Source organism: Scardinius erythrophthalmus (assembly GCF_964197995.2).
Source record: "Scardinius erythrophthalmus genome assembly, chromosome: 4".
NCBI classification, from domain to species: domain Eukaryota; kingdom Metazoa; phylum Chordata; class Actinopteri; order Cypriniformes; family Leuciscidae; genus Scardinius; species Scardinius erythrophthalmus.
In genome coordinates, this window is record NC_138224.1 from 6,300,352 (window position 1) to 6,315,301 (window position 14,950).

At 38.3% G+C, this 14,950-nt stretch overlaps 1 protein-coding gene across 4 annotated transcripts in view; it reads right to left on the reverse strand.

Moving 5' to 3' along the window:
- Positions 1–14,950, reverse strand: part of chst11 (carbohydrate (chondroitin 4) sulfotransferase 11) — a 44,735-nt gene continuing 29,785 nt past the window's right edge. For all 4 annotated transcript variants that reach the window (XM_081364403.1, XM_081364404.1, XM_081364405.1 and 1 more), the window contains one exon: positions 1–3,491. In XM_081364403.1, the coding sequence (XP_081220529.1) occupies positions 2,637–3,491 (855 nt within the window). In that variant the 3' untranslated portion in view covers positions 1–2,636. The remainder of the gene's footprint in view (positions 3,492–14,950) is intronic.

The window sequence follows — 14,950 nt, forward strand, 5'->3', positions numbered from 1 at the left end:
CAAATTGGCCACTAAGGGGTTCAGTTTCAGCTTTATTGAGAAAACAGGAGAGAAAAAGAGATAGAGAGACAGTGTGAGCGCGTTCTCCAGGGAGCGCATTGATCTGACAGTTCACTTGGTTTGTATTTTTCCCATTTACAGTGCGAGGGTCCGACCCGTGACCCACCAGAGTCCATCCTGAATACCGAGGAGGAATAAATAAATAAATTAGACTGTGGATGAATTTAAGAAAATGTTTGAGAAGAAAGTGATGCTCACTGGAAACAAATACGGAAACATTGAACCAATGTATACATTGATTATTAAACAGGCACATACTGTAGAGAAACAGGTAAGCCACGTGAGCATGTGTGCATGGTAAGCCTAGCTGTTCTGTAAGTGTGAAAATTAGCTAAGTTAGCTAAATATGATAAAACCTCAGTCTGGGAATGTCCTCAGCTGGATGCATGAATCATAAATCAAGCAAATCATGTTTGTTTTTTGTTTTTTTTTATTTCTAAAAATGCAAGTTGCATGCTATGAGAGTGTGCTGTACTACATGTGATAGAGTGACAGTTTGAAAGGCACTGTGCCTGCTAATGTGGGCGCTAATGCATGTATTAGCGTGGCTGTCGTGTGGGCGCTAATGAGGCTGTACCGTGTTTGTTGTTACAGAACAAATGAAATAAACAGTTTTGAAAAACTGCGAAACCACACTTTGTTTTCTGAGCTGATGATTCAAAAAAGAAGTTCAGACTTGAGGATTCATTTCCTGCTCTGGCGAAGAGGTTAGATGAGATGTGAACAGGCATTCTAAGAACTACTAGAACTACACAAAGGGTTTTTGTATCTTTTGTGAAGGATAATACGCTAAATTTATCTACTCGAATCTCTTGCATGTCAATCTGAGTTTTTGTCCTAACCAGACAATCAGTTAGCATAATTACTAGATGACAAGAAATGAGTTTTGTAATTATGACTTTGACAAATCCATGAATGGTTTTACTGTTTTCTGAATGATGAGGAAGCTTAGGGATAAGATTTAGCGTGAGAAAGGAACAGCAGCAGAAATAGAGTGAATTGAGAGGGGAAAAAGAGAAGTTGATAATGTAGCTTGGGTTTGTCAGATTTTTTTCTTTTCCTTTGCTTTTTTTTTTGCCACGTTTTACACACTGCATCACTAAGAGGCTGCCACAAATGTGTGTGTGTGTGTGGTCTTCATTAAAGACCCTGCTCTACAGGACTTAAAAAAATCCTGCTCACTTATTCAGGCCAAATAAACCCAGGACTTTTCCTAAAAAGTAGAGAGATGCGGGGAGAGAGAAAGCTGAAAGAAGCCTTTTATCCATTACCTTTGCCAGCCAGAGTCAAGATTTGGTAGAAAGACATTGAGATAAAGCACTGAGACACACCCACTTGTGGCCATCGTGCACATAAATAAGCAATTTTTAACATTTTTGTGCAGCATCAAAGCAAATCATGGTCATACAAGACAGCTTGCTAAATTAAAGGGTGTTCCTTTAACCTTCTCAAATTGAGAAAGACGTTTAAATCATCTAATGGATGGAACAGATTTGCCTGCATTCTCTCTCTCTCTCTCAAACGCACACAACTGTGTGAAACTTCCCATGAGAACAGCTCAGAAAACAAAGTCCTGCCCGTTTCCGTACACCCGTCATAAAACAACCAGCGAGGTATCCCAGCAACTGTTCTGCACATGAGGCAAGAAGAAATATGAACAAATTATAACAATTAAACCTCTAGCGCTAAGCTGATTTCCTTTCCTGGAAACAAATACTTTCTCATCTCTATTTCACACAGTAATTCAAATAATATTATAGCGTGCTGCTCGCAGCAACCTTTTCCGTCATAAACAAATACAAAATAAAACAAAACACCCAAAATCCTTACATTTACCGAAGACCAACCAAGGGAGGAGGGGTTGTGGGAACAGTGTGCTTGAGGCCAACTCGCAGTGACCTCTGACCTCCCGACTGCTACAGATGCTCCCTGACTGACCCAGTGGGCGGAGCCCCTGCGGTCACTCACAAATGTACACGCCCCTACAAAAAGGCATCATTCAATGCCTCTTTTTTTGTCATTCTTATTTTAGCGTGCATCTTCAAATATGCACCGTATAAATACAAGCACACAAAGGCCGTCTGAGTATGGGAGAAAAGAGAGGGAACTTCCAAAGGGAACACGAAATTAGAAGTGGGGAACTGGAGTCTGATTGTATCTCAAGTCTTATTATTAGTCTAGCCGCTCCTTTCAGTGAAGCTTCGATAATGGTGATGGCTGGCAGAGTATATTAATAGATAAACCAGTTGAGCTGGTACAGCTCAGAATATGTCATATTGCTTTTGATGATTGGGAACAGGAGCCTTTACACTGATAATGTACAATTCAATAGGCGAATACATCAGGACTTCAGTTTCAAAAGACCACTTTTGAGTGGTCCACTTTACGCTTTTGCAGTTGACCGACAGCTCCTTGGTGGTTTCGAAATAATGCAACCATCCCAGCGGATTTAAATACAATTTTACATTTAGGTGCTTGGTTGATTCCCCCGCCTGTGTCTTTCAGCCATGGCCGTTCTCCCATTGATCAACCTTGTTGAACGAGCTCGGAACGTGTGCGCAACTGCGTATCTGTGTTTACTGCAGTTTTAGGTAGCTGGGAATGGAGTAGTTGAACATAAGAAAGTCCAGTTTGTAGAGTTGGTAGAGTTGGCTTTGCTGCTGGGAGCTGATGTTGTTGAAAAACATGGCCGCCATTTGGTCGGTGGTACGGGTGGATTTGGCGTACGACGGGAAGTGCAATGAGTCGCCCACCCCTGCCAGCTTGAGCACGTAGTTGGCGTCCTCCTCCAGAGTCTCGTACTTGCCCACCAGGTCGTAGTGGATGTGGCAGGGGTGGCAGAGCGAGTAGACTGTCTGCCAGTGTTCGTTGAGCGGAGCTTCTCTCTGAGTGCCCGGGTCCACCAGGTAATCGGCGAACTCCTGGAACTTGACGTCGGCACCGCTCTGCAGCGCCTCGGCCGTGGCGTTTTTGCGGTACCGGCGCACGATCTTTGTCCCGTAGCGTTTGTGGAACGAGGTGTTGTAGCGGAGCGTGAACTTGTTGCGGTAGGCCGACACCAACCGCTCGAAGGGCTCGCGCACGAAGAGGAACTTGAGGTAGTTCTTGAGCCGGTGGTTGATATCGGGGATGCTATACTGGTTGAGGGTCTTGAGGTTGGAGGGGATGTGGGCCTCGTTGGACGGAATCTCCATTGGGTCGCTGTACTTGCCCCGACTGCTCAGCACCATCATGACCCGCTTCCAGTTGGTGCAGGCCACTTTCGGCACGTAGCAGTAGATGAGCTCGTGCTCCTCGTCCACCACTAGGTGCTTGAGGTCGCTGGGGGTCAGGACGTGGCGCTTGCGGCTGGACGCGCTGTGGGCGCGACACGTGTCCGCAACCTGATCCCGCCGGGCCTGATGCAACACCGCCGCCGCTGAGAACTCGGCCTGAGAAAGAGAAGAAGAACAGGGTGAAACAGTGGCTCAAACAGTAGAGCATAGCACTAGCAACACCAAGGTCATTGGTTCGATTTCCTAGGGAAGGCATGAACTGATAAAATGTAGACCTTCAATGCAATGTAAGACGCTTTGGATAAATGGAAATATAAATGTAAAGACTTGCCATTAAAAGCCTTGTGAAGACCATAATTCAACAGATTGCCATAAGAGGGAAAGTTTGGCACCAGACAATATCATTAAAATCTTAGCTTAAATTCTCCACAGCAGGGGCACTTTATTCTGCTCCTGGAGATCTTCCACCCTGCACAGATTAGCTTTAACCCGTGAAAGTTTTCACACAGCATCCTGTCATTTCAAATATTAGATGTTTAATTAGAGTAACTTTGTAGGAAGGTGTGAGAAAAATATTAAAACATCACATGTCGTTTTCTAAATTTCTTTTGTATTGTCACTGTACTGAAGCTAAAGCAAATTATTAAAATATTATCTTGAGACTATTTACTTTGTGATATTTTGATTTCTTACTTTTTAAAACTATGGCTGTCAGTAAAATAAAATAATTGTAATTGATCTTGTGAATTTGTACCTCTTTATAAAAATGCTAAATGCTAAACAGTAAAAATAATCTTCATTTTAAATTAACTTATTTGATACAAGATACCTCATATAGCACTGCATTTTAAGCAGATAAAACAATGTATTGCGAAACTCAGTTTGGGGAAAAAAGCATCCATGATGGTGGACAAAGGTGAGCCAAGTATTAAATATGCTTTCCAAAAGAGTTTTTTAATATTTGCGCATATGTATTTTTATACTTTGTGTTAATGCTTAGCAACTTGCTAACTTCATATTCTATTGCAGTCTGACGTAAGTTGCATCCCGCGAGCTGTGCTATTTTGGGGTGTGTATCCTATTTAAGAGTGCTCCTAAAATCCTGAACTTCTTCCACCCTATAACAAAAGCAGTGAACAAACACCATCTCACCACATCAAACAAACCCGAGACATGTGAAAGGTTCTGCTGAAGGCCTGAGGCAGTGAAAGTGGAATCTTGCTGAGCTGTGTTGACCCTTCCCTCAATCTGCTCAATAGAGTTCAAAAGTTAAAGGTCAGCCTTACAGGTCAGTGGTGAATCTATCTATCTATCTATCTATCTATCTGTCTGTCTGTCTGTCTGTCTGTCTGTCTGTCTGTCTGTCTGTCTGTCTAACATTGTATGGAAAGGAGCGTCATCTGCTAAACTTACTTTTAGGAAAAAGAAAGTCTCCTGAAGCATGTTTCTAATGATGAGGGTGAGTAATTAATTGTAAATGGACTATTCCTGTTTGAGATGTTCTTTAGTAGTTAAATTAGATACTTCTAGCTCTAGTTTCACTATAGGTTTCATCAAGTTTCTGCATGCAATTTAACATTTAAAAAGGGAACAGCACTGTTCATTTCTCCAAAATCATTATTCAAACCTACAGCCACCCACATACTCTCTCTCTCTCTCTCTCTCTCTCTCTCTCTCTCTCTCTCTCTCTCTCTCTCTCTCTCTCTCTCTCTCTCTCTCTCTCTCTCTCTCTCTCTCTCTCTCTCTCTCTCTCTCTCTCTCTCTCTCTCTCTCTCTCTCTCTCTCTCTCTCTCTCTCACTCTCAGCCTTTTTCGCTCTCGTTTATACACACCCACTCTCATTCGTTTGAGCACTGTTTCAGCGGAATTTCCCCAGAGTTTTATGTACAGTATTTAAGACTGTTTCAAAGATTCCTAGAATAAAGCACCATGCATCGCCTTATCAGCATATCAATTCAAATGGAAACCAAAACCGTGTCTTTGCATGAGTTCAGGTTGTGCACACTTTTATTCTTAGTTCACTCAAAAATGAAGATTCTCTCAATTCCAAACCTGTATGACTTTCTTTTTTTTTTTTCATTCCACTGCATCTTTGTAAAACATATTATTGATTAGATTTATTACTTTCATGGTGCTTTTTGTCATTTTTGAAGCTTGACAGCACCCGTCTCAGCCAAATTTCATTGTATGGAAAAGAGCAACGTGAACAATTCACCGAATCCAAAAAAATGGCTAATAGTCCAGGCGTTTTAAGAAAAAAGGGTGAACAAATTGCAACAGAAGCAAACTCAACTGATTTTGTATCCTCAATATGTCCTGAGTAAGGAAAAAAAGCCCAGAAGAATCACATTCGGGGAAAGTTCCGAAAAAGACCCAAATATAGCCTATTCATACGCCTATTCATTATTTTTCTCACATGAATAGGGTAAAAAATGTAACCTTTAGATATCACCATGAAAATTACTAAGTTGATTACTTATATCAAGACAAACAAAAAATGTATTACAAGTTTTTTTTAATTGTTTGTTAACATGGACAACCACAACAGATCTAAACATTGGGTATAGCCAGGAGAAAATGTCTTGTTGAATCTTGTTGACACATAACAGTAAAAGACTAAATGTTAAGGTCTGAATGGAACCCATTTAGGCTACCCATGAGCATTAATACACAGAGGCAGGAAGAAGTACTTTAAACCAGCCTTTATTAATTATTATTGCAGAGATGGGGTTTGGGGCTGGGACCGTGGGACTATTTCTGGGGATTCACTTTTTATTTTACCTACCTTTTTGTCTTCTGCATTCTACTCACCATTGTCTCCTGTTCTTCCCTCAGACTCGTCCCCCAGAAACAGTCCCACGGACCCAGCCCCAAACCCCATCTCTTAAAAATGAATAAAGGCTGGTTTAAAGTACTTCTTCCTGCCTCTATGGGTAGCCTAAATGGATTCCATTCAGACCTTAACATTAAGTATTTTACTGTTATGTGTCAACAAGATTCAACAAGACATTTTTACGTGGCTATACCCAATGTTTAGATATGTTGTGGTATTTATGCAAATTAGCACATACGTAATTAGATTATGCACCGTTTGTCCATGTTAACAAAAAATTTCAAAAAACTTGTAATACATTTTTTGTTTGTCTTGATATAAGTAATCAACTCAGTAATTTTCATGGTGATATCTAAAGGTTACATTTTTTACCCTATTCATGTGAGAAAAATAATGAATATGCGTATGAATAGGCTTTTTCTGAACTTTCCCCTAATGGGATTCTTCTGGGCTTTTTTTCCCTTACTCAGGACATACTGAGGATACAAAATCAGTTGAGTTTGCTTCTGTTGCAATTTGTTCACGGTTGACCCCCATTTTGGCTTAAAACGCCTGGACTATAATGGCTTCAATGATTGACTACCAGTTGACTAGGACAATCTTTGGACAGGGGCAGCCCTAGATTTTTGCATGAACTATTTCATTACATTTTTATAGAAGTTATGCATTTTATTTGGGTGTTAGAAATGTGTGTTTCCCAGTTTATGGGCGCCAGGCATGTCTTGTGTCTAATGAAAGAATTAATTACAATGAATAATGAAATGAATTCTCTCTTTACACACTCACTAGCTCAATTAAATTGCTAAAACTCCACACAGAGCCGCATCAGGCGAGTGTGTGGCAGAGCCGTTTCCAAACGCTGAGAGCTTTTCTGGGAATCCTAGTCTCTTCATACATATATAGCTAATGATATAGTGTCCACTCCAGTTCCTGCAGACACGTCAGGACTTCGGTAATAGAAAACCTTGATATAAAAGCTCGAGCTGGTTTTCCTGCCATGATGCCATCGGGCCTGAACTCCATTATGCAGGGGTATAGATAGGAGAAATGGGGTCATAAGTGGAAAAAAAGGAAATGGAGAGCGGTAAATGTGAGGCAAATTAAGGTTCGGTGACTCCTGGTTTAGTTCCCTGAAAAACCTCTGCAGCTATTTTGCGGTCCATTTTCTACAAGCCTGTTTTCTGCTTTCTTCTCCTCTTTCTCTGTTCTGGAACACAATCGACCATGGCATCTACACATCCGTACGTCCACAGGGCCGGTTCAAAGCACATACTATTTGTGATCGTGAGCTGTGTGTTGAGAGGTCTAACAACAGCTACACATATCATTGACCAAAGCTTCACTGAGTCAGGGTTTGGGTTTGACAATTACATTTACCAACAGCCTACAGGAGCATCTCCAATACTGTGTGTATGGATAAATAACTCAAGCCCCTTTTCTATTGTTACGATAGCTATTAATAATGACTGTAATCATAGTGACAGCGATGGGAGTAAATATCAAACATGATGACTTTCGTAATGCCAGAAAGTAGTGGTCGACCAATATATCACCAGAGCTGTCACTGGAGAGCACCTTCAAATCCTAGATTTCAAACCCTTGTGCGCTATGTCCAATTGGCTTTTTTATTATAATAAAAAAATTAAATTAAAATAGGATTACAGAATGAAGAAGAAATTGCTATCTAAATTTTTTTAATCTTTTTTTTTTTTTCATTCCGTTCAATGTTCAAAGAAATTTTGTAATTATGTATAAAAAATATTTTTGCTTACATTTTGTGCATCGAAAATATAAAACATTTCTTACATAATAAAATTAGAAAATTAAATAATTATATTATATTTATATACATATATTAATAAAATTATTTAATTATATTATAAAATAATTCTTATTTTTTTATTAATTATTTTAAATTATATAGGTAATTATTATATAACATTTTAATTTTATAGCAGCAATATTGTGCATATAAATTCAAGGTTATAAAGGTCGAATTATTTGTTTCATATTGATTAATTTGATCATAATTCATTTCAAATATTGTTTTATTTTTGTATTATGCAAAAAAAAAAAATATATATATATGTATATGTATATATACATTTGAACTAAAATATAAAATATATTTTTATAAATATAATTTTTAAATTTAAGTATATATAGATATAGATATATATAGATATAGATATATAGATATAGATGAGCTATAATAGATAGACACTCACCAAAAATAACATATCGATTGACCATTTGTAAACAGATCCAGTTTTAGCCCAGTATCCTAAATGAGGCTACCTTTCACAGGTTTTGTTATCTTTCATTCTCCTGTACTCACACAGATCCATCATCAATCTTTCACACACACTTTCACCTCGTTATCACAGAGCAGAAAGGATGCTAAGATGTATGGGCTCTCTCTCACCCTGTGTCTCTCTTTGTTTCTCTCTGTCTCTCTCAGTATCTCTCTCTCTCAGACACAAACACACGTTCACATGGTGCTTCTGTCAGTCTGTAGACGCCCTGAGCTCATTTATTCCCAGCACACCAACACAGCTATAGCTGTTCTGCACTGCAATTAGATAGCTGGAATGCATTCACATTACAATAATCCCAGAATGACACACACACACCTGCCTAAACTCTGGCAGAGGTTTGTGGGAAATAACATAATTTGCATTCAGTAGTAAGATGCATTAACAAAAGATCAATTAAATAATTTAAATATGTTGAATAATGGGTTTAAAAACATATTTTTCCAAAATTACCCCTAATTTATTTGTTAAACTTTAATGAGGAAAAAATTACCACGCTCACCTTTAATGAGATTCAAATCCCACAGTAAAACACAGCTGGCAGTAGCCTGCGGTAATTGTAACATTTTGTCAAGTCGATGCGCAACAACAGAGCGCTGAGAGCCGATGTGTGCGAGCGTGTTTGAGGTGCGTTTGTGTTTGTGTGCGCTATACACTGATGAGCTCTCATTTATCTTTCCTGAAATAGAGAGCCTGCGAAACACCGTAAGAAGCAAACATAAACAGCACCAGGAGCAAAGCATTAATAATCATATATTCAGAGCGTCTGTGTGCCCACCAGGAGAGAGCGGCAATATATGGGCCCTGTGGATTTTTAGAAAGTAAACTCTCTTCAAAATACTTTTCACACTCTCATTTACCTAATTTGTCTAGAAATACTGTTAAGCCTTGGAAATAAATAGATTTAAAGGAGAATTCTGACGTTTTTGTTATGAAAGTCATTATGATTTCCGTCAGAATGTCAAATACTGGAAATTATTATTATTATTTTTTTTATATTCTTGCTACGGCCAATTTCGTAGTTAACATGTTATGTAAACAAAAGTATGCATTATTAAATATTACATTTGAAATAAAAAAACATTTTTAGTATTTTAAGTGGTTGTTTGAGCAAAAATTATACAAATAATGTTATAATGTTGTACAAATGTTGAAATCTTTTATGATTCAGTTTTAATGTTTGGGATGTTTTATTTTTAGATCATTATAGTTGATGATAAACATATGATAGATTTTCATAATTTAACATTGAAAGTCGCTTTTATTTTATTACTATTTTGTCTACTACCTTTGTTCTAATGTCTGTTTAGTTTTTATTTCTTTTTGATATATTATTATTTATATATTTTTTGTATATATTTATATGTTTTATTTGTAGTAATTATAGTTAAGAAATCAGTTGAGAAACCAACATTTTATTTTATTTATTTATTTGTTTATTTTTAGTCCTGTTGAAATCTGTTAGATTGCATAAAATCAAGCTGTGCCTGTAGTTGAAGAAACACCCACTAAAATGTCTCATTCAAAGTTTGCAGCTTATGCTTTTCAGGAGATTCATTCTCAGTCTCTCACAGTCATAAACAGGTTGTGGTTTGACCCTGTGACTGCGGCGACCTCAGAAGCTTTTATAGAGGCTAGCTCTTATAAGCGTGAGATGAATTATTAAAGAAAGTCAAAGCCTTCCCTCCATCTGTCCCCGCACTGAGGTTTATCATCCATTTATATGAGCTCAGAGAGAGAGATTAGCACACTCAGAGGGCCCAAGTTTAACTAGAGAATAAATTTGATTTCCTTGCTGGAGAAGTCCATAATAAAACGACAGACTGAGTAAAATTCTGCACTTCTGTACACATAAGATATACATTAACAGTTATATTATATTATTGCAAAATGTTATATGACATTTTAAAGACATTTGTTATGCTTTATTTTAAGATGTCCTTGTTATAGTGTGATTATACATTTAAGTACTGAGTAATATGAATATTAACAACATGTACTTACTATGGGGTGTGGGTTGGGAATAGGGTTTGATTTGGGGTTAGTTGCATGTAATTATGCGTACTTTACTGTTACTATGTAACAAGGACACTGTAAAAAATAACGTGTTACCAAAAGTATGCTGTTCCAAACATAGAAGAACATTCATTTGTTTTTACAAGCCTTAAAGGGATAGTTCACCCAAAAAATTAAAATTAGCCCATGATTTACTCACCGTCAAACCATCCTAGGTGTTTATGACATTCTTCTTTCAGACGAATACAATCAGAGTTATAATAAAAAATGTCCTGGCTCTTCCAAGCTTTATAATTGCAGTGAATGGTTGTTTCTGTTTTTAAGTCCATAAAAGTGCATCTATCCATCATAAAAGTGCATCTATCCATGATAAAAGTGCATCTATCCATCACAAAAGTGCATCTATCCATCATAAAAGTGCATCTATCCATGATAAAAGTGCATCTATCCATCACAAAAGTGCATCTATCCATCGTAAAAGTGCATCTATCCATCATAAAAATGCATCTATCCATCACAAAAGTGCATCTATCCATCATAAAAGTGCATCTATCCATCATGAAGTGCATCAATCCATCATAAAAGTGCATCTATCCATCACAAAAGTGCATCTATCCATCATAAAAGTGCATCTATCCATCATGAAGTGCATCAATCCATCATAAAAGTGCATCTATCCATCACAAAAGTGCATCTATCCATCATAAAGTGCATCTATCTATCATAAAAGTGCATCTATCCATCATAAAAATGCATCTATCCATCATAAAAGTGCATCTATCATTACAAAAGTGCATCTATCCATCATAAAAGTGCATCTATCATCACAAAAGTGCATCTATCCATCACAAAAGTGCATCAATCCATCATAAAAGTGCATCTATCCATCACAAAAGTGCATCTATCCATCATAAAGTGCCTCTATCCATCATAAAAGTGCATCTATCCATCACAAAAGTGCATCTATCCATCATAAAGTGCCTCTATCCATCATAAAAGTGCATCTATCCATCACAAAAGTGCATCAATCCATCATAAAAGTGCATCTATCATCACAAAAGTGCATCTATCCATCATAAAAGTGCATCTATCCATCATAAAAGTGCATCTATCCATCACAAAAGTGCATCTATCCATCATAAAGTGCCTCTATCCATCATAAAAGTGCATCTATCCATCACAAAAGTGCATCTATCCATCATAAAAGTGCATCTATCCATCATAAAGTGCCTCTATCCATCATAAAAGTGCATCTATCCATCACAAAAGTGCATCTATCCATCATAAAAGTGCATCTATCCATCACAAAAGTGCATCTATCCATCATAAAAGTGCATCTATCCATCACAAAAGTACATCTATCCATCATAAAAGTGCATCTATCCATCATAAAAGTGCATCTATCCATCATGAAGTGCATCTATCCATCATAAAAGTGCATCTATCCATCATAAAGTGCATCTATCCATCATGAAGTGCATCTATCCATCATAAAAGTGCATCTATCCATCACAAAAGTGCATCTATCCATCATAAAAGTGCATCTATCCATCACAAAAGTGCATCTATCCATCACAAAAGTGCATCTATCCATCATAAAAGTGCATCTATCCATCACAAAAGTGCATCTATCCATCATGAAGTGCATCTATCCATCATGAAGTGCATCTATCCATCATAAAAGTGCATCTATCCATCATAAAAGTGCATCTATCCATCACAAAAGTGCATCTATCCATCATAAAAGTGCATCTATCCATCACAAAAGTGCATATCCATCATAAAAGCGCATCTATCCATCATAAAAGTGCATCTATCCATCATAAAACTGCTCCACACTGCTCTGGGGGGTTAATAAAGGCCTTCTGAAGCGAAGCGATGCGTTTGTGTAAGAAAAATATCTATATTTAAAACTTTATAAAGTAAAATAACTAGCATCCACGAACATGGATTACACTTAAGTGTAAAGCGCAACATATGCGAGTAATGCGACGAATTGCTGATATTCACGCTACGCCATGACGCACTACGCTACTTCTGACGTCACAAATTGCATAAGTTGCACTTTAGGCGTAAGTAGACTGCGTATGTCCGTTTAGACGGAAGCTAGAATTTTACTTTGTAACATGTCAAATATGAATATTTTTTATTAACTCCCCCCCAGATAGCACACGTACATCACGGAGACGTCTATTTGATGTGCGTTTACATCCGGAAGATGTATTTTTTAGAGTGTTTGCTCATCTACAATGCGTCTATAGGACGTTTCCTGTCAGATGTCAAATAGACGTTAAGGAAATGTCTTTAAGATGTAATGATTTAGAATGTATGTTAAACTGACATCTTAAAGATGTCTATCAGATGTTAGTAAACAGCAGATGCTTTCCAGATGAAGTGATCTTTAACAGACATCTTGCAGACGTATATGTGATATCTGGGCGGCCGGAGCCGTGTGGATCACTTTTATGATGGATAGATGCACTTTTATGATGGATAGATGCACTTTTATGGACTTCAAAACAACCATTCACTGCTATTATAAAGCTTAGAAGAGCCAGGACATTTTTTAATATAACTCCGATTGTATTCGTCTCAAAGAAGAATGTCATATACACCTAGGGTGACTTGAGGGTGAGAAAATCATGGGCTAATTTTCATATTTTGGTGAACTATCCCTTTAACAGAATCTGATCGTCTTAATCATATCTAGCAGAATTCTGCCATTCCAGCACAGTCCCGCAGCCACTGTTGCTGTGCCGATGATGATGACTCATGCCTGCTGCGCTGTGGCTGTGAGCGGCCAGCGAGTCCAGCTGAGCACTGCGCTAGTTTGAGTGTGTGTGCGTGTCTGTATTTGCTCAGTAAACACCAAACTGCATGCCAGCTCTCAGAGTCCTGCGCTGCGAGACAGTTAATACCTCTCTGTGCACTTTTTAGACATCGCATACACACACACACACGCACTGCTGATAAAGGTGTCCTTGTGAGTCTCTCCCCCTCACACTCCCAGCGCTCCCTGACTCACGCGCCGCTCGTCTTGACGGATCTCTTGTCTATCTCTTAAAGCGGAGGGTTTGATTTAGTGCTGCTGCAGGAAAATTGATCCCGTGTCAATGGAGGAGGAGAACGAGGCGAACGCTCTTCTGCCCGCAAACCCTCGTACACAAGAGACTTTATGAGACCTAATCAACTTTTCCGAACTGTAAAAGCTGAACCAACTTTTCCATGATTTCGCTAACAGCCCGCACAGCAGGGATGATCGCGTTCTTTCTCATAAAAAAATACGCTTGACACTTCAGTTTAACAACCTATTAAAAAGGTCAAGCCACTGAAAAACGATGTCACTCCAGTGTTGCATCATAGCATGACTCCATTATTGCATAATTCCACAATACAATCAATTCTTTCACTGTGTAAAATTTTACATCATTTACATATTCGTGAAGGCATTCGTGACTATTCCTATTGGGTGGGGTTTAAAGTGCCCCTATTATGCTGTTTTAAAGGTTCCTAATTTTGTTTCAGAGGGTCTCCTACAATAGGTTTACATGCGTCCAAAGTCCAAAAACAATTAAGTTTTCCACATTGCAGCATCCACTTTTTTCTCACAATGTCTGAAATGGTTTAATTAAGTATTCTCTAAACCCCTCCTTTCCGAGAGCCTACTCTGCTTTGATTGGTCAGATGGCTCATTCTGTTGTGATTGGTCTACTCTGCTCTGATTGGTCAGATGGCTCATTCGGTTGTGACTGGTCAACTCTGCTCTGATTGGTCAGATAGTCCAGTCTGTGGTGATTGGTCTACTCTGCTCTGATTGGTCAAACGGTTCAGTCTGTTGTGATTGGTCTACTCTACTCTGATTGGTCAAACGGCCCAGTCTGTTGTGATTGGTTTATCACTTACAGTGTATGTCAGAAACTAAACGCCCATCATTATGTCGTAATTTCAGCTCCAGAAGCTTCCTCAGCACTTGACACACTGTAAAGATGACGTTGGTTTTACTATATCAATTTGAGTCTGAGTCCAATTATGAAACATTTAATTGGAAGAAGCATCTGATCAAACTGAACCACTGTCAAAAGCACGAATTGAGCATGATGTTTCTAAGTGGTACAATTTTATTAAGTTTGTCTTACACTGTAGATGAGATCTGAAGGCGGGTCAAAGCAGATGTTGTTTACGGGCAGCCAATGAAGACCATAGGTTGGCATTATGCAAATTTTTTACAAACCTACGTAGGTTCAAGCAGGAAGTAAAACAGGAATTACTGACGACTCGTCTCAGGCAGTTCAGAATCGCTTCTTTCTTTTAGGAGACAATAAGTCTTTAAAAATGTGCAGAGCTTTTACATATACAGTCCATATTACACACTACATGAAAGGTAATATCCCAAAGAGCATAATAGTGCCCCTATTATGCTTTTTGGGATATTACCTTTCATGTAGTGCGTGT